Source organism: Echinops telfairi, unplaced genomic scaffold (assembly GCF_000313985.2).
Source record: "Echinops telfairi isolate 266 unplaced genomic scaffold, ASM31398v2 ScPeMD7_7469;HRSCAF=8507_0, whole genome shotgun sequence".
Taxonomy (NCBI): domain Eukaryota; kingdom Metazoa; phylum Chordata; class Mammalia; order Afrosoricida; family Tenrecidae; genus Echinops; species Echinops telfairi.
The window spans coordinates 56144968-56165272 of record NW_022111372.1 but is presented as its reverse complement, the minus strand read 5'-3'; the positions used below and the strand labels follow the sequence as shown (position 1 = coordinate 56165272).

At 51.9% G+C, this 20305-nt stretch overlaps 1 protein-coding gene across 1 annotated transcript in view; it reads right to left on the bottom strand.

Moving 5' to 3' along the window:
- Positions 1-20305, bottom strand: part of STK10 (serine/threonine kinase 10) — a 137753-nt gene that overhangs the window by 57379 nt on the left and 60069 nt on the right. The window contains exons 3-4 of the mRNA XM_004697129.2: positions 18991-19039; positions 11132-11281 (exon numbers count right to left, since the gene is read on the bottom strand). Coding sequence (XP_004697186.1) covers positions 11132-11281; positions 18991-19039 — 199 coding nt within the window. The remainder of the gene's footprint in view (positions 1-11131; positions 11282-18990; positions 19040-20305) is intronic.

Below are 20305 nucleotides of genomic sequence, written 5' to 3'. Positions count from 1 at the left end.
AAAAAGAACACACTCAACATGTCTTATGCTGAAAGAGCCAAAGAAAAAAGTCAAGCCTTCAGTGGCAGCAGTGAAAGATTCTACAGGCAAAATGCTGAATGATGCATGTGGTATCAACAGATGATAGTAAGACTACACCCTGCTGTACCAAAAAGAGCTAGTCAACCTTCAGCCATCACAAGAAGCAGCATGTGATCAAGAACCAAAGGTAATAACTGAAGATGTCCTTGTTGCACTGAAGGCATTAGCCAAAAACAAGGTTCCATGAATTGACAGCATACCAAGAGAAATGTTTCAACAAGCTGATGAAGCACAGGAAATACACACTTGTCTACGCCAGGAAATTTGGAAGGCAGCTACCTGGGCACCCAATCGGAAGAGATCCATTTGTAAACACAAAGTGTACATTCTCAAACTGCATCATTCATATAAAATACAAGCTGGATTTTGATGAACAGCATTCAACAACAGTTGCAGGAGTACATTAACAGGGCGCTGCCTGTTGTGAACAACCAAGCAGAAATTCAAGCTGGATTCACGAGAAGATGTGGAACAAGGGATGTAACTGTTGATGTCAGATGGATCTTGACGAAGCAGAGGATACCAGAAAAATGTTTGGTGTTTCCTTTGACTATGCAAAACATTCGACTGTGAATCAAAACGAGCTATGGACAGTCTTTAGAAGCATGGAGATGCCAGAACACTGCACTGTGCTCTGCGGCACCTATACATGGATCAAGAGGCAGTTGTTCAAACTCTTTAAAAAGAGGAAAGGTGTGCATCAGGGTTGTATCCTCTCACCACACTGAATCAGTCTGTATACTGAGCAAATAATCAGAGAAGCTGGATTATATGACGGAGAACTCAGCATCAGGGTTGGAGGAAAGCTTATGAACAACCTGCGCTATGCAGCTGGCACAACCTTGCTTACTGAAAGGGAGGAGGACTTGAAGCACTTGCTGGTGAAGATCAAGAATCTCACCTTGAGTGTGGCTTACAGCTCAGTGTAAAGAAGTCCCGCATCCTCACAACTGGACCACTAGGTAACATCGCGATGAATGGAGAAAAGACAGCAGGTGTCAACAATTTCATCTTACTTGGATCCACAACCCCTGCTCGTGGAAGCAGCAGTCAAGAAATCAAATGATGCGTTGCATTATGTAAATCAGTCACACAAGGCCTCATTAAAATACTGAAGAGCAAGAACGTTGCTTTGAGGACCAAGGGGCCCGACTCAAGCCATGGTACTTTCAATCAACTCATCTGCATGTGATCGTTGGGCATGGAAGAAGAACGTATGCATCTGAATGATGGTGCTGCCACAGAATACTGAAAGTGACATGCACTGCGGAAAGGACCAGCAGATCTTTCTCAGAAGGAGAGCCAGCGTGCTCCTTAGGAGTGAGGGTGGGAGACTTTTGTCTCGGATCCTTTGGACGTGTCATCAGAAGAAACCAGTCCCCTGACCATGACATCGTGCTTGGGAAAGTGGAAGGTCAACAACAAAGAGACTGATGGTCAAAGAGAAGGACGGGCATGGTGGCTGCAAGAATGGGCTCACACACAGGAACGATTCTGACGACGGCGCAGGTCTACGCAGTGTTCCAGTCTGCTTTTGAGTCAGAATTGACTCGATAGAACCTTCGCAACACTTACGTTCATAGAAACATGTGCCAATTATATTAGGGACGGATTAAAAACCATCATGCTTGCTTAGCTGTCGGGGAGTGATTAGAAAACTTTGTATAAAATCTGGCTAGACCAGAGTATGTACACTGGTACAGATAAGAGCTGGAAACACAAGGAAGCCAGGACAGATGATTCCTTCAAGACCAATAATGAGAGTAGAGATACCAGGAGGGTAAGGGGATGGTGTGGTAGAAAGGCGATGGGCAACAGAAAAGTGGGTGAAGAGAGACACTGGACAGTGTAAGACATGACAAAATAATAATAATTTATGAATTATCAAGGGTTCATGAGGGAGGGGGTGCAAGGAGGGAGGGGGGGAAATGCAATGCTGATACCAAGGGCTCAAGTAGAAAGCAAATGTTTTGAGAATGAAGATGGTAACAAATGTACAAATGTGCTTGACACAATGGATGGATGGATGGATGGATGGTGATACGAGCACCCAATAAAATGAGTTTAAAAAAAAAGGAAAGGAAATTTTGTCCATCCAACAGATCACACCAGCCTGCCTCTTCTAAAAAGGACTTAAGCTGGCGTTATCAGCAGGATGCACATCACCGATATCACTAAACTCTACACCTGAGACGTGCAGACCTGGCGGAGACTGCGATGCACACACAACAACAAAACCATGGAGACGATGGCCGATCACACCCATGCACACACAGCAGGCAAATCAGAAGAGGTCAGAAGACACGCAACAAGTGAACAACTGAGCAGAATCACCAAGAGAGGCATTTCCCTCCCTAACAGAACAGTCTGTGGTCACGAAGATGAGCTCTTACAACCCGGCACCCGGGGGTTTTATCCATGAAGCAAGGACAAAGAGGGGGCACTCTTGACTCGGGAGCATGATCGGAATGATGCCTCCTCACATCTCCCTCCCCTGCCTCGGGGAAGCAGTTGTCCGTGGGTGGTAACACTTAGCCAGGTTTCTTGTACTTTTCCGAATCCTGTAAGCTTGCCATGAGAGAGAGTAGTATTCTCAAGATTAACCAATAGGGAGTAAACAGAGCTTATCTTTAAACACACACCCAGCACCACCAGCAGTTTCCCTTCGAACCCTTGCTGCGGAGAGAAGTGCGCAGGCTACACAGAGGCAACCCCACCCCTCGGGCCCCTGGCTGCAAGGCGCCCTGCTGGCACAGTGGTTGCTAACTGAAAGGATGTCAGTTCACACCCAGAGACAGTCACTCCTAAGGAGAAAGAGGAGGCTGTCTCTCCCCTGTGGAGGTCCTTGCTATGAGCTCTGTTTCCCCATCTCACAGCCCTGCAGTGACACAGCCAGCAGCTACCTCCAGCCCGGCTCACGGTAACTGTTCTGGGAATGGAGATGATGCAGATTATTTAAGGGCTCGGCAGCTGGCCTCGCCTTGGAATGTTTCTGCTCGCCAAAGCTGAGGCGCGACCTCCGAGTAGTGCAAGCAGCCAGCATGCTCAGCAAGTCAACCAAAGACGAGGCTCAACTACGTTCTCGGGTGCCTCGGAAAACAGACCTGGCCGTCTACTTGTGAACAGTCAGCCACTGGAAACATGCTCCACGGAGCGCAGTCCCACTCAGACACGCAAAGGCGTGCTGGGAGTCAGAATCAGCTCGACAGCAAGTGGCGTAAGACTGAGGCTGTCCTGGGATTCCTCCTTCCTGGGAATGGTCAGAAAAGCCGGGCCAGTAGCTGACAAGAGCATCTTGCTGAGGGGTTGGCCAGGGCGCCCCTTGACTCTTCCACTGGAACCCAGCAACTGCCACAGCTGAGCGGAAACGCAGAGCCAGGGGCGAAGGGCTCTGCTGCTCAGAGCCCAGGGTTGTGGGCAACGTATCGACTGCCCCGTGGGCTCCTTGGTGAAAACCAGTGGCTTATGGGCTCGGATCACTCCTTCCTGCTGGGAAGCCTGGATTCCATGGGACCCTGGCTCCCCAGCTAATGCCAACAGCTGGCACCTCCCAGGAACTCTTCTGGGCATCTAGAGTGGCATTACGAGGGGTGTGTCACCTAGTGCAAGACCTCCTCCTATACCAGACCGTAAAGACTCCTTAGTAACGCTCAGCATAGAATGATACGTGAGATATTTAAAACGGCTTCAACAGAGTGCTTCTTAGATTAGACGAATCCTAGCAGCTTAATTATCTTGTGAAATCATTCTTTGTTGAATGACATTAATTATAACATTATTAGTAACTGAGCAGAAGCCTTTAACAAGTCCCCCCCCCCTTCCCTTTAATTACTACTTCATTCTCAAAAGTTATTGACATAGGTTCACAACTACTAATTACCAAAATATTATGGCTCAAACACTGGAATATTTAATAAAATGAGCGACTGTAAAAACCTGGTAAGCACAAAACAACAGCAGGCGTGTGCAGCAGGTGTCGAGGGAACACAGGACTCGGTGTGACAACAGCAATGGCTTTGCTGGGAGCACGGGGTGCTGCTTAGGGCCTTGTGCTGGTCCCCGCGCACAGCCACTCGATGCCCAGCAGCACGAAGCACCGGCTAGTCCGGCGCCATCCTTTCAACGGCTGCGTCGGTGCCCCCTGTTGCCGCCATGACACCCAGCCATCTCCTGGAGGGTCTTCATCTTTTTCGCCGATGCTCGACTTGACCAAGCATGATGTCCTTTTCCAGGGACTGGCCTCTCCTGACAACATGTCCGAAGCGAGCAAACCAAGTCTTGGCGTTCTCATCCCTTCCAAGGCTCATTCTGGCTGTACGTCCTCGGAGACAGATCCATTTGTTCTTTTTGAAGTCCATGGTCATTTCCGAGTTCTTCGCCAACACTGCAAATCAAACGCATCCCTTCTTCTTTGGTCTTCCTTATTCACCGCCCAATTTTCACGTGCATGTGGGACAGTTAAAAAAAAACATGCCCTGGGACAGACTCATCTTGGGCCTCAAGCGATATTCTTGCCTTTGGCACTCTAAAGAGGCCTTGTGCAGATGGACCCAATGCACTGTGTCCTTTGATCTCCTGACTACGGTTTCCATAAGCATTGGTTATAGACCCATGCCAGGCCAAATTCTTCACCCCTTTGACCTTTATTCCATTTATCATGACGTTGTCTATTGGTCCAGTTGTGAGGACTTGGGCTTTCTTTACACTGAGTTGTAATCCACACCGAGGGCAGTTCTTGAACTTCATCCTCTTTTTCACCGCCCTCTACTTGGCCAAGCACGATGTCCTTCTCCAGGGACTGGGTTCTTCTGACAACGTGTCCAAAGTACATGAGCTGATGGCTCGTCATCCTTGCTTCTAAGGAGCATTTTGGCTGCACTTCTTCCAGGGAAGATGTCTTTGTCCTTTTGGTACTCCGTGATACTTTCAATATCCATAGCCTGCCCCGTAATTCAAATATATCAGTTTATATCTAATGAAATATAGGGGTATGTTTATACAAAATAATACATTTCTGCTGAAACACTACCCCCTCCGCCCCTCTAGTTTTTTGGGGGGTTTTTTTCTGCGCAAGCTCCGTTTTATTAAGTGGGATTTTGCAATGGAACTGGGGTGCTTAAAAAATTTGACTGTCTGGGCCCGGGACGGCTCTCTGGCCCCTCCCCGCCAAGATCTCTGAGACAACAGCTGGGTATCAAATGGCTTTAGATACCCAGCTGAAGGAAAGGTACAAATGGAAGAACGGAAGTGGATGCTTGGGTACAATTTCTAGAAAAGGGACAGGTCTACCCCTCATGCGTGCGCTGCCTTGGTGACTCGGGGAAGGCCAGGCTGCCGCTCAGCTCTCTCCATCACTGTCTCCAGGGTGGGCTTGTCCAAGAGATGCTCGGCCAGGCCGGGATCCGGGCCCCCATCTTGCGCAGGCTGGTAACGTAGTCGCCAGCCCTTTGATGGATTTCACCTGCGTGTCCAGGTAATGTGTCTCGATGAAGTCACAGAGATGGGGGTCGTTCTTGTCCGTGGCCAGTGGGTGCAGCTGCAGCAGGGACTGGCTGACACTCTTCTCCAGGTGCAGCGCACCCTCCATGGCGCGGAGCCCCCTCTCCCAGTCATTGTGGTAGTTTTTATCGGCAGTTATTTTAGGGTCATTTCCTCCCGCAGGTCTGGGGGGCAGTGCACACCCCTCCCATCCCTCTAGTGCTACCGCTGCTGCGGGGCCTGAGCCCCAGCAGGGTTTCTAGAAGGGAGGCAGAAGGTGCCTTTCCCCAGCACAGGGCCTGTGGGTGCGGTGGCTGCAAGTACAGGAAGAGAAACACCAACTCTCATAATGGCACACCGTCGGTCCCACGCCCTCCCTGCGGAGAGCCCAGCCCGAGTTCTGGGAGCTGCAGCTTCCCCATCTTTCATCCATTTTGTTAATCGAAAATTTTTTTTTAAATTGTGGGTTAGGGCAATGTTTACCAAGCCCTCTGGCTTTCCACTCAATGTTTCATGCACGGTCTTGTTTTGTGACAGTGGTGCAGTGTCCCCTCCCCTGCCCCCTTCCCCCCATGTAAATGTGCTCCTCCCACGTCCCCGAGTTCCCTGCTTCCATTCACCCACCTTCCCGGCCCCTCCTGCCCTCGGAGCTGTGTTTCCAGGCAAAGCCACCCTTCCGGTCTCAGAGGATTGATTGTTTTGAGGAGGACATTCTCTGTGGGTGTTAATGTTTACTTTATAGGCCTGTCTATTGTTTGCTTGACTGAGCTCAGCGAGTAGGTTCAGTTCCAGGCTTGACAGGCATCTAGAGCTGCCATCGCAAAGGTCTGACGACAGTAAGGTGACCAGATGTTCACATTGGGAAAGCGGGACAAAAGCGGGACACCACTGATAAAACTCATATCCTGGCAAAATAGCCACATGGCAGCTGAAAACCATATACCCTCGCTTGTCGTGCATTCTTTCCAAAAATCAGGACTTTTTAAAAAACGCCGCAGGATGCAGGAAAAATTGTTAACAATCGGGACTGTCTCGCCAAAAGCAGGATGTCTGGTCATCTTATAGCCTCTACCAGACTAGTCAGTCTGGGGGTGGTTTTGTTTTGAATGACTGTGACTTTTGTTCTGCCTTAATCTCCTAGTCTGTCCCGGAGCTTCTACTGTGAATCCAGTTAGAGGCTTGGTAGTGGTGGCCGGACCGTCCGCTCCCGGGCTCCTGATAGCTGCAGAGCCTCTGGTCTACGGGCACCTGGGTGCGTCGTCTGCTTGAGTTTCCCGTTGCTTTCAGTCTTCTGTGTTTGGAATAGACAGAGGACAATGGTGGCGTGTGTATGTCGGATAGACAGTTTTAAGCTTTTAGATCCAAGTCACTACTCTCCTTCCTCCATTTTAAAACAAGACTCAGAGTCCATGTCTGGGGAGGTAGGACATTGCCCCTGATAATACTGTCATGTCCAGAAGGTCCCTGCTTTGTCCACAGCCATACCCTCAGCATAGTCTCTTCCACAACAGATGTCTGACATGGTTTACGAAGGAATCAATGAACAGACAAACATGGCCAGGATTCTTCTATTCATACATGTTAGAAAAGAGATAAATAAAATAGGGCTGTAAACCAAATGCTTGAAACAATTCTATGTCTGGGAACATGACTGTTAGCTGCCATCAACTTGATCCCTCACGGGAGGCGACCCCATTCACAATAAATCAAACTGCTGCCCAGTTCACCATTGAATGGAGTTCACCATCAATGGTGATCAGGCTGTTATGATCTATAGTGTTTCCATCAACTTATTTTTCAGAAATAGAGCTTTCTCCCTATTCAGAAACACCAAGAGTGGCCATGCAGGCTGGAAAGGTTTTTCTTCCTCCTGGGAGTCATTCAATAGAATTATCTTTGCAAGCCATTCCCCCTGCAACAAAACAAACAAACAAAAGGAAGGAAGGCAGATGCCTTTGTTCCTAGTCTGTCTTAGTCTGGAAGCTCCACTGAAACATGCTCATCGTCACAGCAACACCTAGCTGTGCCTGAGGTACACTGGCCAGGAATCGAACCAGGGACCTCTGCAAGGAAAGCAAGAATTCTACCACCACACTACCCATGTCCTCAAACGGATCCTTCAGAAGAGATGGCTAGGCTATGGCTGCTCCTAATAGCATCATGTGAGCGAGTCAAACATTGGACGCAACCCAAAGTGTGGTTGGAGCGTGGTTGGTGAGGGTCACGTGCACTGCGGTTCGTCTGGCTCTGACTATTCCTCTGCCCTTAGAGAGAGAGGTTGTATGTGTATGTGCCACCTTGGAAGGGCGGCCGGCACATGCTATCCCTAACATGTTGCCGAGCAACCGTGCACATTACAGGACATACAGACACATGCACACAGCAGTGGGCTTTGAATGGATGGCAATAGAGAAGAGAATCGCAGGTGACTGAGAGACTCCAAAGTGAGAGAACCATTGTACCTGACAGTTTGAGGCAAGTGAAGGCCACGCCACTGCCCAAATGCAGTTCTGTGGCCCGCCTTCTCCCCTGGCTCCCCAACCCTACACTGGTCCAGCCTCAGCCCTGCTCAGGCAGAGGTGACCCTGACTCCTATCCCAATCACAGTGCATCTCCGTGCCTCTGGATGTGCATGGAGAAGGGTGGGTGAGCTGGGGATTCCAGTGAGCCTGAATGCTCTGGGCATTTAGTGAACAGGAGTCTGGGAAATCACACATAGAAAACCATTCTACCCAAATTGCCTGCAGTGCCTTGTAGACAAACACCAAAAAAAGTATCTTGTGGTACAGATAGGACAGCTGATGCCCAGGAGGGCATGGCTCTCTGACACTGGGGTGGGGGAGGAAAGCCCAGGCGTCCAGGCCTGCCCGCCCTCCCACGGGCCTCCTCCCTCAGGCCGAGGTGGCCCTACACCTCTGGGCTCGCTAACAGGGAGGTGTCCACCTGGGCCCCCAGGTGACTTCTCTGATGACTGGATGCTCCCAGAGGCGGGTGCCAGGGAAACAGCACAGGCAGGGAAGCAGGAGACTGCAGTGCGACCTGAGACAGGTGGCTTCTCCTTTCTGGGCCCTCCGCTTCCTCATCTTTCCAGGGGCTCAGATTCACAAGCATACGTGAGACTGAAAGAAGTGTCCCACCATTCATTATAAGGCTTCTGTTCCTCTTTCCTTTTGTTTTCCAGGCAACTAGATACATGGCCAGGAACAAAGCCGTCCTGATAACGTGGGCAGCCTGCCATAGCCCCTGCCAGGCTCTGTGCTGGGCACATTGACTCTTAAGGCAACTAAAACTACCATCTGACCTCTGCTTGGAATTTGAAAGAGCCTAAAAGATCCTTTGCCGCCCGACTTGGGAAAAGGGCCCCTGTTTGCCTACAGGCGCCGGGGCTGTGGAGAAGGTGAGGAACTCTATCGGAAACAGTCCTCATCCTAGGACTCTGCAGTGCTGGTACCTCCTGCGTGGTGCAAATGTCTGACTGCTAGCCATAGGGTTGGAGGGTTGGGCCCACCCTGAGGCAGCTTGGCAGAAAGGCCTGGTGATCTACCGTACTTCTGAAAACCCAGCCGCTGAAGCCTCTGGGGACAGGGCTGCTCTGACACCGCGGCCGCTCACCCTCAGTCGGCGCCAGCAGCAGCAGGCGCACCTGGGGACTGGGCACTGGGTACACCACGGGCCATCCCACACTACACTGCCACACCCACCCCTGGGAACAGAGGAAACGGAGGCGATTTGTCTAAATTAGTCAACAGTTTCTGCAAAGGGCCCGAAAGGAACTTTGTGGGGCACTTGGTACCCGTCACCCATACGCCTAGAGGAGCGGTCATCAACATCACAGACATCCCGGCTGTGTCCAATCAAACGTCATCTCTGGACTCTTCAGTGAATTTGCTTAAGGTCAACCAACTGCCAAGTGGTAGCAGCGGATACGAACAGGGACTTAAAATGTGAGTCTATTCCAACCTCAAGGAGCCCTGGTGCCCAAGTGGTCACGTGTTGGGCTGCTAACGGAGAAGGCGGCAGTTCAAAACCACCAGCGGCTCCTCAGGAGCAAAGGGAGGCTGTCTGCTCCCGTAAAGAGTGACAGTCTTGGAAGCCCACAGGGGCGGCTCTTTCCTGAGGGTCGCCAGGAGTTGGAATTGCCTTGACGGCAGGAAGTGTTTTTATTCCACTCCCTGGTTAGCACCTCGACTGGCTCTGCACGGAGGGCCTTCCTCACGGTCTCCCACAAATGGATTCCTTCGCTGGAGCCTGGAGCTGGACCTGGGCTTTCTGTGGCCACGCCCACCTGGTTCTCAGAGGAAGTCGGAAACCCCTAGACAGAGGTAAACCCTTAACCCGAGGAAGCAGCAGAGGGGCTAGCCCTGAGGGCCTCCGAGCAACGGGGTTTTGTACACTTCAATCCAGTTGTCCCAACAACCCTGTGAGGAAGGCTTCCCCCAGCTGCACTGTGCAGATGACACCACTGAGCGGAGAACTGCTAACTGCGTTTCTCGGGGCCCTACGGCTCAGGGTGGCAGGGCCAGGATGTGAACCCACGCTCCGGCCGGCTCACCCCGCTGTCTCTCTTTCTAAGCCGGCTCCGCTGAGAACCGCAGGTTCTGTCTCCACGTGGGGACACGCTCGCTGGGAGAAAGGTTTGCTGATGCCATTCTCTGCCAGGCCTCTGAACTGTACAGGGAGACTGGGCAAGGGTGTCCCTCCAGGGACCCACGCAGACAGCATCACCACTCCCCCAGGCCCAGCCTCGGGCTCAGCCCCGGGAGGGAAGAGAACTTCACAAATCAGCACCACAGGGTCTAGAAGGCACCCCCACCCCAGCTCTCAGCCCTCCGTTCAGTGTGTAAACACTGCTGCACACACTCACCACGTGCCGGACTTTCCTGCAGCCCTCAACGTCTTTCTGGTTGTCTCAACTGGACAAGCCAACGCAGTGTGGGAGTGGACACTCCCTCTGCCTCGGCCCCACGCTCTGGGGTGTGTTCCAGATTTGGGGGTGGGGTGAACACGGTTCTCTGGGTGAAGCAGTCTATTAGCTGCTGACTACTAACCCAAAAGCTGGCAGTTCGGCCTGCTGGTCTGCTTCGGAAAGACCCCGCTTTGAATTGCACTGGCTACCCTACAACTCACCTCCGAGTCGCGATGAGTGGACATTTGCTGGACAGCAATCGCAGGCGGTCTCCACCATGGGGTGATGGGGCACAGCCGCTCGCCCAAAGGTTGGAGGCTTGAATCTACCCACAGGTGCCTCAGAAGAAAGGCCTGGTGATCTACTTCTAAAAAAGGACGGGGCATGGCCCTACTCTGACACACCCAGGTTGCCATGGCTGGTGCGGACCACATAGCCCTTCCCGTGTGACAACCCCAACTGTCTGCCAACCTGGTCCGACGTCGTGAGAGAGCTACATCTGCCCAGGGGAGAACTACCGTCTAGACCGAACCACAGGGGTGAGACACGCCTGGGGCCCAGAGCAGGGTTGGGGGACTGTGACCTTGCTGGATGCCTGGGGTCATCGGCAGCTCCCTCTTGTCCACAGGGGATGCACAGTACCCAGCCCGCAGGCTGGCGCCTTACCCAGCCTGATATCGCCCTCCAGCGTCATCAGCACGTTGCCGGCTTTGAGGTCTCGGTGGATGATCCTCTTGCCGTGGAGGAAGTGGAGGGCTTCCAGCATCTGGCGGCAGATAACCTGAATCTGGGGCTCGGTGAGGCCTCTGTCCAGCTCTGCAAACAGACAAGAGGACAAGAGTCAGATGGTGGCAGTCCAGCACACACCCAGGTAGCTAAACGTCAGCCCAGCCAATGCCGAGCAAGGACACTCACTGTGTGCATGGTTTGCCTGCGAGCACTTTACGCGTGCCAGCCCATTTCCTTCTCTCAGCAGCCCTGAGAGGCAGGAGCAAGGGCTACCCCCATTTTACAGAGGAGAAGAATGAGGCTCGGAGGTAAGTAACTTGCTCGAGGGAGCAGGTGGGGAGCCACAGATCTGAGATTCAAACCAGCGAGGCAGGAGTCTGTAGAGCTCGGGCTGGTAAATGCCACCCAATCGGAAGTCAGAAAGTTATTCTGTCAGCAGGCTCTCTGGGTGGCACAAGCAGCTAAGCACTCAATTACTAACCCAAAGGTTGGTGGTTCAAACCCACCCAGGGCTTCTGCCTTGAAACCATTTGAAGTTGTTCTCATACTGCCATGCGGTTGATTCTGACTCACAGCGACCTCGTAGGCCAGGATAAAACTGTCTGGGTTTCCCAGACTGCAACTCTTTACAGGAACAGAAAAAGCCTTATCTATCCCCCATGGGATGGCTGGTGGTTTCGAACTGCTGACCTTGTGGTTTAGCAGTCCACTGTATAACCACTATGTCACCAGAGCTACTCAAAGGAGACACTCTACTCTGCACGAATGGGGAGCCTTGAGTTGGAATCGAGTCCACAGCCATTGGCTTGGTTTGGGTTGTTGGCAGGCACTGAGTGAGTGCGCCGTGCTCAGGACAGAGGGGCCGGCAGGGGTTTGGGGGGATGGGTAGCAGTGTCCTCTGTCTGGGGGACACAGCACATTGGAGCTGTGTCTAGAGAGAACATTGGGACTTCAGGGGGAAAGACGGGCAGGGGCATTCCAGGACAAGGAGCTGGCAGAAGCAGAGTGTGGCGGCTGGAAGGAACTGGTGTTCAGGAAATGGCTCTCTGGCAACCCCAGAGATGAAAGAGGCTGGAGAGGCCAGAGGGACTGGTCCCCAGGGCTTCCTGGGTGCTGGCCACCCACAGGAGAACAGGCACACATGCCCTCCATTCCCCCAGGGCCTTCCTGAGGCCTGGAAATGGATGGGGGAGACGGGGGGAGAGGGCTTCATGCACGGGGCCATGTATCAAGGAGCTGGGTTAGCCACAGGGGAAAGGGAAGGCAGAAGGCTGCAGGGATGGATGCTAAAGGATCATCGGGCCCGGGCAGGCAGGCTGCATTCTATCTGCTGGGCAGTCTGAGAAACAGTCTAAGCAAAGCAGAGACACGCTGGTTTAGGTCTTAGAAAAACTCCTCCCTAAAACTACTACAGCCTTCAGGATGCCCTACACCTCAAGGAAGAGGAGGGGTGGGAATCCTCAGGATTGGACAGATACGGAGAAAAAAATGGCGAAAAGATTGACATTTGAAAGGATTTCATTTTACTTGGATCCACTATCAACCCCCTAGACGCTGCAGTCACGACATCTAACGATGTATTGCAGTGGGCAAATCTGCGGCACAAGACTTCTGGAACAACGTGTTAGCGAGCAAAGATGTCGCTCTGAGGATGAAGGTGACCCCAGTATTTTCAATGGCCTCGTTTGCATGCTGGAGTTGGACAACGAATCAGAAAGGCTGAAGAACGGGGGCATCTGGAGTGCAGTCAGGATGAAGGACAGCGGACATATCCCCCGGAATAGAGCGCACCTGTCCTGAGAAGCATGGCCAGAATGCTCCTGAGCAGCTCCGAGGCCTCCCTCTGGACAGACCCTGGGCGAGACAGCACCTCTGCATCCCCCCCTCTGGGCACCTGGCCGGGAATCCACCGTGCCCAGGTCCCCGAGGTGATAAATATAGAGACGCGGGCCAGGAGTGCAGGCGCCACTTTTGGTGCCCTGGGAAGCCAGACCCAGAGGACAGGGCCTCTCTGGGGGACTTTCAGGCTGTTGTTCCTCCCTGCAGCCTCCTCTCTCACCTCTGCCCCAGCTGGGGCCAGGCCACGCTGACTGAGCTGAAACCCAGGCGCTACCACTCACTAGCTGTGTGCTTCCTGGCGAGTCACGCATCCTGTCTGGGTCTCCAGCTCCCGTAGAGCAGGGGGGCTTCCGGCACTGTCGTGGGCTCAGTCAGTTCACATGCATGTGACAGTCGGACATGAACTAAGGCAGACCGAAGGTGAATCCATGCATTCAAATGGCACACGTCTGTGTTGGAAAAGGTACAGCCAGGTGCTCTGTAGAGGCCATGCGCTGGGCATGTTACCTCATGCTTGGCGAGGAGAGTTCACGGAGAGGAAGCCCCTTCACAAGATGGACCCGACACCAGGCCTGCAACAGGGGGCTCAAACCTAAGAGCGATCGTGGGGGCGCTGCAGCACCAGCTGGTGTCTCGGACTCAACAGCCCCCAATAACAACATTGCCACCGCAGGCAGGCCCCCACCAGAGAGCGCGAGCGTGTCAGCCTGGGACCAGCTGCAGAGGACCTGCCTCCCGGTGATCCACGCGGTGCGTGTAGACTGTGTTCCAGGGACTGCGACTGTCTAGTTTTTCAGAAGTAGATTTGCCAGGCCTTTCTTCCAAGGTGCCTCTGGAAGGGCCTGACCCTCCTACCTGTTCAGTGAGCAGCCCTCCTGGTGTAGATGAGGCCTTGGAAGTACTGAGTGGCAATGTAGTGAGAACCAGACTGAACCATCTTTGGCCCTTTATCCCCTGGAGAAGACTAATTTGGACGACACTACTGTTTTTATTTCGTTGGCTTCTACCCAGAACAATAATATTCTTCAAAGGCAGTCTCTGCCGAGAGAAGGCACACCCAAGGGCAACAGAATGCACGTCCTGTGCCCTCCTCTCCACTGTTATTTATCCATCTGGGAACTGGGAGCAGCATGTGGCTCGGCAGAGAAGACGTGTGGGTCCCAAATTCCTACAGCTCAGGATGAGAACAAGGACACTGTACATGTGTGACATTCAAACCACAAGTTGCTGTTGAGTTGATTCCAACTTGTGGTCATCCAGAGCACAACTGTATTCCAAAGGACTTTCTTTTTTAAAATCTTACTGATTCTGTGGCTGTTGTTGAGAACATGCACGCAGCAACACATACACTGACTCGACAGTTTTTACAGGTAACATTTAGTGACCTTGATGGCATACATTAAGTTTTGTAATCATTTCCACGTTCCTTTTCTGAATCATTTCACCTCATTAATATAAGCTCCCTGTCTACTCAGTTTCCTACCTAACCTTTAGAGTTGCTGCTGCCAAATAGATCCCATACGCACCGTACTTCAGAGGGCCACGCTCAAGGTAAACTTTCTTTATTGATTAAGCTAAGTTACCATTTGGTTTTAAGAAGACGTCAGGGGGTATGTCTGCTTTACGGTTTAAAGATCATCTTAGGGCAATAGTTATAGGCCTTCGTCCAGCTTCCATGCTCCAGAAAGTCTACAGTCCATGAGAAGTTGAAATCCTGTCATTTTTCCCCTTTTGATCAAGATTCTTCTATAAGATCTTCGATCAAAATGCTCACTAAGGTAGTCAGGTACCATCCAGTTCTCCTGGTCTCATTCATGGCTAAGGAGGCGGTTGTTCATGGAATCAATGAACCACCTATTCCACACCCTCCTGCATTATTCAGCCATAAAAGGAACAGCGCGCCTACAAAAGATGGTTCTCTCCAAAAGATACTCTTAAGCCAAAGAAGCTAGTCTCACAAGGTCACACACTGAACATCTCCACTGGGAGGGAAGATCCTGCCGAGGTTAGTCCACAGAGATAGACTGCACATCGGTGGTTCCTGGGGGCTCAAAGGAGCAGAGAAGGGAGAGACTGCCTAATGAGCATACTGGCTTCAACAGTGTTTGCCACAAATTCACACCCGCGGTATAGGAAAATACCTAATAGGGCCCAAGCCATGGTATGTTCAGTCGTCTCATACTGCTTATGGAAGTTGTACAGGAACAGGAAGACTGGGGAAGAATTGATGCATTTGAGTTATGATACTGACAAGCAATACTGAAAACACCACGGATTGCCAGAAGAACAAAGAAGTCTGTCGTGCAAGAAGTACAACCAGTATTCTCCTTAGAAGCACAGATGGGGAGGCTTTATCTCACGTACTCTGGACAGATGATCAGGAGGGACCAGTCCCTGGAAAAGGACATCACTCGTAGTGAAGCGGAAGGACAGTGAAAAATGGAAGAATCTCTGTAAGATGAACTGAGACCATGGCTCCAGTGAGGGGCTCTCACATGACATCTGTGAGCGCGGCACGGGAGGCCAGGCCGCCTTTCTCTGGTTTCTACACAGGGTACTGAGGGTCAGAACCGATTCAGCAGCACCCGCTGAAAAGCAAGGTAAGTAACCTAGTGACTTCCACAAAGTGACTGAATGGGACTATGTCAATAAGATGCTTGTGATCTGCCCTGCTAGTCCAAATAAGGCACATGGAACCCTTGTGGAAGTGAGACCATGTAACTAAGGTGCGTGGGTCAGTTTTGCCATCCCATTGGGCTTAGAAACCCAGTGCTGTAGAGTGGATTCCAACTCAGAGCATCCCAGTGGGACAGAGTAGCGCTGTCCCTCGGGCTCCAAGGTTGCAATTTTTTGGGAAGTCGACTGCCTCACCTTTCTCCCGTAGAAGGGTGGGAGGAATTGCAACCCCCATCTTTTGACTAGCAGCCAGGTGCTTAACCACTGTCCCACCAGGGATTCCTCTGGTTTGCTTCAAGGAAGCCAATTCAGTCAGCAAGAGGAGGGGCCTCTCACTACCACCCAGAGCAAGAACCAGGAGTGAAGTGAGTCTGTCCTTTGGACCCTGGTCGCCTGCTCCGAGAATCTCCAGATGCAGTAGACAGGGAGAGCTGTAGCAACAGATAAGGTGAGAAATGGTATTGACACAGGATAGACATGGCGGCGGCGGTGGCGGCAGCAGCAGGAGACTAGCCAGAGGTAGCTGCAGAGGGCTTCTGCACAGAGCAAGGCAGCCACAGCAGGTGTGCTAACCCAGCCACAGAAACAGAGAGCTGAACAATAGGCTAGGGCGCAGAGCAGCATCCCCTGTGTACTTACTGGCAGAGCTAAACAGCTTTGTGACTGTTGCCTAAGTCTGAGGCTGAGGGGCTGAGGGCCAGAGAGGCATTCCTGTAAGCACAGCTGAAAAGGTACTGTTCTGATGGAAAATCCATATCCTGGTTCATTTCTGGTCCTTAATTCTAACCTGTTGCTCCCCTGATAAACATCACACCTGGGAGTGTGGCCACGAATGATGGCCCAGCAGAAGTGGGAGTGGGAGTGTGGTGGGCGGGGCAGCTGCAGGATGGAGGGTGATAAGGCTGCAGGGTGGAGGGCTGCTTGACTCCATCTCGGAGCAATCAGGGGTGAGCTCATCATCTTGGTTCTCTGCCTCACTTAAAGCTGCAGGACCTCAGGTGGCCACTCTTACGCCATTCTCACAGTGGCATTCGTGGCACGTCCTTCCCAGTGCAACCTCATCTAGAAATAGGGTCATTAGTAAGAAGAGGTCCTACTGGAACGGCAGGGCAGGTCCTTAACACAGTGGGACCAGTGTCTGTACAGGAAGAAGAGAAAGACAAACACAGAGCGCGCCATGTGATGGCAGTGGTGGCAAAGACAGAGTGATGCAGCGACAAGCCAAGGCACGCTGAGGGCTCCCAACAACTCCATGCGCTAAAAGAAAGATGCAGGAGACTTTTTCTCCCAGAGCCTGATTCAGAGAGAGCGCAGCCCCGCTGGCACCTTGACTCTGAACCTCCAGCCTCAGAATGAGACAGTCCGCTGCTGACAGCCACGCACACTTGTGGCCTTGGTCACTGCAGCACCAAGACACGAGCCCAGTGGACAGGAGGCTTTTACTCTAGAGCAATGCGGGGCTCCGGGACTCGGCTGAGGGGCTGTCACAGCACAGCGTGATGTGCTCAGTGCCGCTCACTGCTCCCTTTTAAATAGTCCGTGTGAAGGTCTGTGAACATGTTGGGTTTTTTCCTATTTGTTTATCAATCATTTCATTGGGGAACCTTACAGCTCTTATCACAATCCATGCATCCATCCAATCAAGCACATTTGTATATATGTTGCCATCATCATTTTCAAAACATTTTCTTTCTACTTGAGCCCTTGGTGTTGCTCATTTCCTCTGCTACCCCCACTTCCCTCCCTCATGATCCCTGGAAAATTTATAAAAATTTTTTCATGTCTTATACTGACCGCTGTCTCCCTTCACCCACTTTTATGTTGTCCACCACCCCACCCCACCCCACCCCGGGAGGGGGTTATATGTAGATCATTGTGATTGGTTGGTTCCCCTTTTCTCCTCCCACCTTCCCCTTACCCTCCTGGTATCGCTACTCTCATTAATGGTCCTGAGGAGTTTATCTGTCCTGGATTCCCTGTGTTGCAGCTCTTATGTGTACTAGTGTACATGCTCTGATCTAGCCAGATTTGTAAGGTAGAATTGGGGTCATGTTAGCAGGGGCGGGGGGACATTAAAGAACTAGAGGAAAGTTGTGTGTTTCGTTGGTGCTATACTGCACCCTGGCTGGCTCGTCTCTTCCTTGTGGCCCTTCTTTGAGGGGATGTCCAAGTGTCTACAGATGGGCTTTGGGTCTTCACTCTGCCCTCCCCCTCATTCACATTGAAATTATTTTTTGTTTTGGGTCTTTGATCCCATTGACACCTCGTGATCACACAGGCTGGTGTGCTTCTTCCATGTGGGCTTTGCTGCTTCTCAGCTAGATGGCCGCTTGTTTATCATCAAGGCTTTAAAACCCCAGATGCTATATCTTTTGATAGCAGAGCACCATCAGCTTTCTTCACCACATTTGCTTATGCACCAGCTTTGTCTTCAGTGATTGTTAGGGAAGGTGAACATCACAGGATGCCAGGTTATCAGAACAAAGTGTGAGGGAGTACTTGAGTAGAGGCCTAAGAACATGCTGATTTTTTTAACCCTTTAAAAAAAGTTATGCAGAGCCCCTCCCCCACCTCCCCAAAAGGAATAATCAGAGCTCTTCTTCCAGATTTTATATGTGAAGATTAAAAGTAACACACATGACGGAAATGCTCATGATCTCTGGCACACGGTGAAAATACGCAACACAGTGGTGCTTACTATTTTTTCCCTCTTGCTAGTGCTCAAGTGGAGGAGCCCTGGTGGTGTAGCAGTTACACATTGGGCTGCAGGCCACAAGGTCTATTGTTTGAAACCACCAGCTACCCCTTGGGAGAAACACGGGCTTTCTACTCCAGTAAAGCGTTAGAGTCTCGGAGGCTCACAGGGGCAGTTCTACCCTTTCATGTGGGCGTTCTACCCTTTCATGTGGGGCTTGCTGTGAGTCAGCACGGACTCGATGCAGTGAGCTTTTGAGTGCTCACAGTTGCCTGGGACATCAAGACCTGACATGTCACATGTCACTTACAAAACATCCCCATTTTCAAAAATATCCTCCCTCGGCTCTCTCCTTTTAACCCGTAAGAGTGCTGGGGAGGGGGTGGGCAAGGGAACCTGAGGTGAGTGACCCGTTCCACAGGCCGTGAAGGGGTACTGCTGCTCGTCCAACAAGCAGTTTGCTTTCTCCCAAAGGAGACAATGCTGGGAGGTGCTCACACAGGCTGTGTGGATTACGGGGTGGGGTGAGGGCTCCCGGAGGGAGCACCCAGGGCCCCTGCCACACACTGGACCCAGGAAGACTCACCTAGCATGATGGCGTCCACAGCGCCCCCAGGACAGAACTCGATCATGATCTGTAGGAAACAGAAGCAAAGCGATCAGCAAGGACTCCCAGTGAACAAGCAGCTCAGTGCCCAGTGGCCTAGCTCCCCAGAGGCAATGCGTGGGCACGTGGTTTGTCAGACAAACAGAAGCCAACAGCTGTACAGAGCAGCCTCGCGGCCTTGCCTGCTCTCTCCCTCCTGTCCCAGCCTGTGAGTGCCTCCAGGGTCCTGGGCATCGCCACACATGGCCAAGCCCTCGGGGGCCCCCTCCTCTCTCGGCAGAACACGGACCCTACCCCTGCCTATCTCCATCCCCCAGAACCAAAGCTCTAATGGGATCAAGTCACCCGGGTGTCCCTCAAACCCTCTCCCATCGAGTCCAAACCACCTCGTAGGGACAGGGTAGAACTGCCTCTGGTTTCCGAGCCTGCATCCAGACATCCATTCCCCTCATGGCAGGGATACAGACAGCCACAAGAGAAGCATGGGGTGCGGGGAACAGACGCACTTATGGTATGCCTTTGAGTTCAGTGGCTCCTTTTCCAGTTTGTCATTAGAGACTGTGAAAGTTACCCTTGTTCCTCCCATCCAGGAAGAGGCAAATACAAACACAGGCTTTAGGGAATTCCACTGAATCTTTGCCGCCTTGATGTGCCACCACCTCGCCCAGGTTAGGAATCCCTGCTTGGCTTACTCCCCAGGTGTGCAGCCTCGGGCTGTGGTTAATCTTCTTCGTAAAAATGGGGTGATGTGACCTGCCTTCCAGAATTACAGTCAGGATGGGACGAGGTGGTGTTTGTAAAGCAACAGGCCAGGCCTGAGACACAGTGGCTACCCAACAGGGTGTAATGGATGTGGTAGTTACATAATCTGGTGTTACTTTGGGACTTGAGAGGATTAAGAGTGAAGGGGTGGAGTCTAGTCTGTCAAGCAGATCATAGCCAATGAGGTCTCTGTGTGGGCATGGCCTTCTCCTGAGAATTCTGGGAAATCCTGTCTTTCCTGCTTGAAGGCCGGAGACATCTCTCTCTATCTGCTCACTCCCTGGGAGACATTGCAGCTGACAAGACACATGGAACTAGTGCCCTGAGCTGGAGAAGTCACATGGATCTACCCTGATGCAACCAGACCTCTGGAGCTGGAGAAGCCACGTAGAGACCCCTGCCAGCACTGAGATGCTTACAACACCACTGGATCCAAAGACGTTCTACCCACGGGCCTGTGGCCGTCCTGCATTCAGTGTCACTGCATGTGTTTCGTGGGTCTAAAGAGGACTTTATAGATTGGTATCAAACA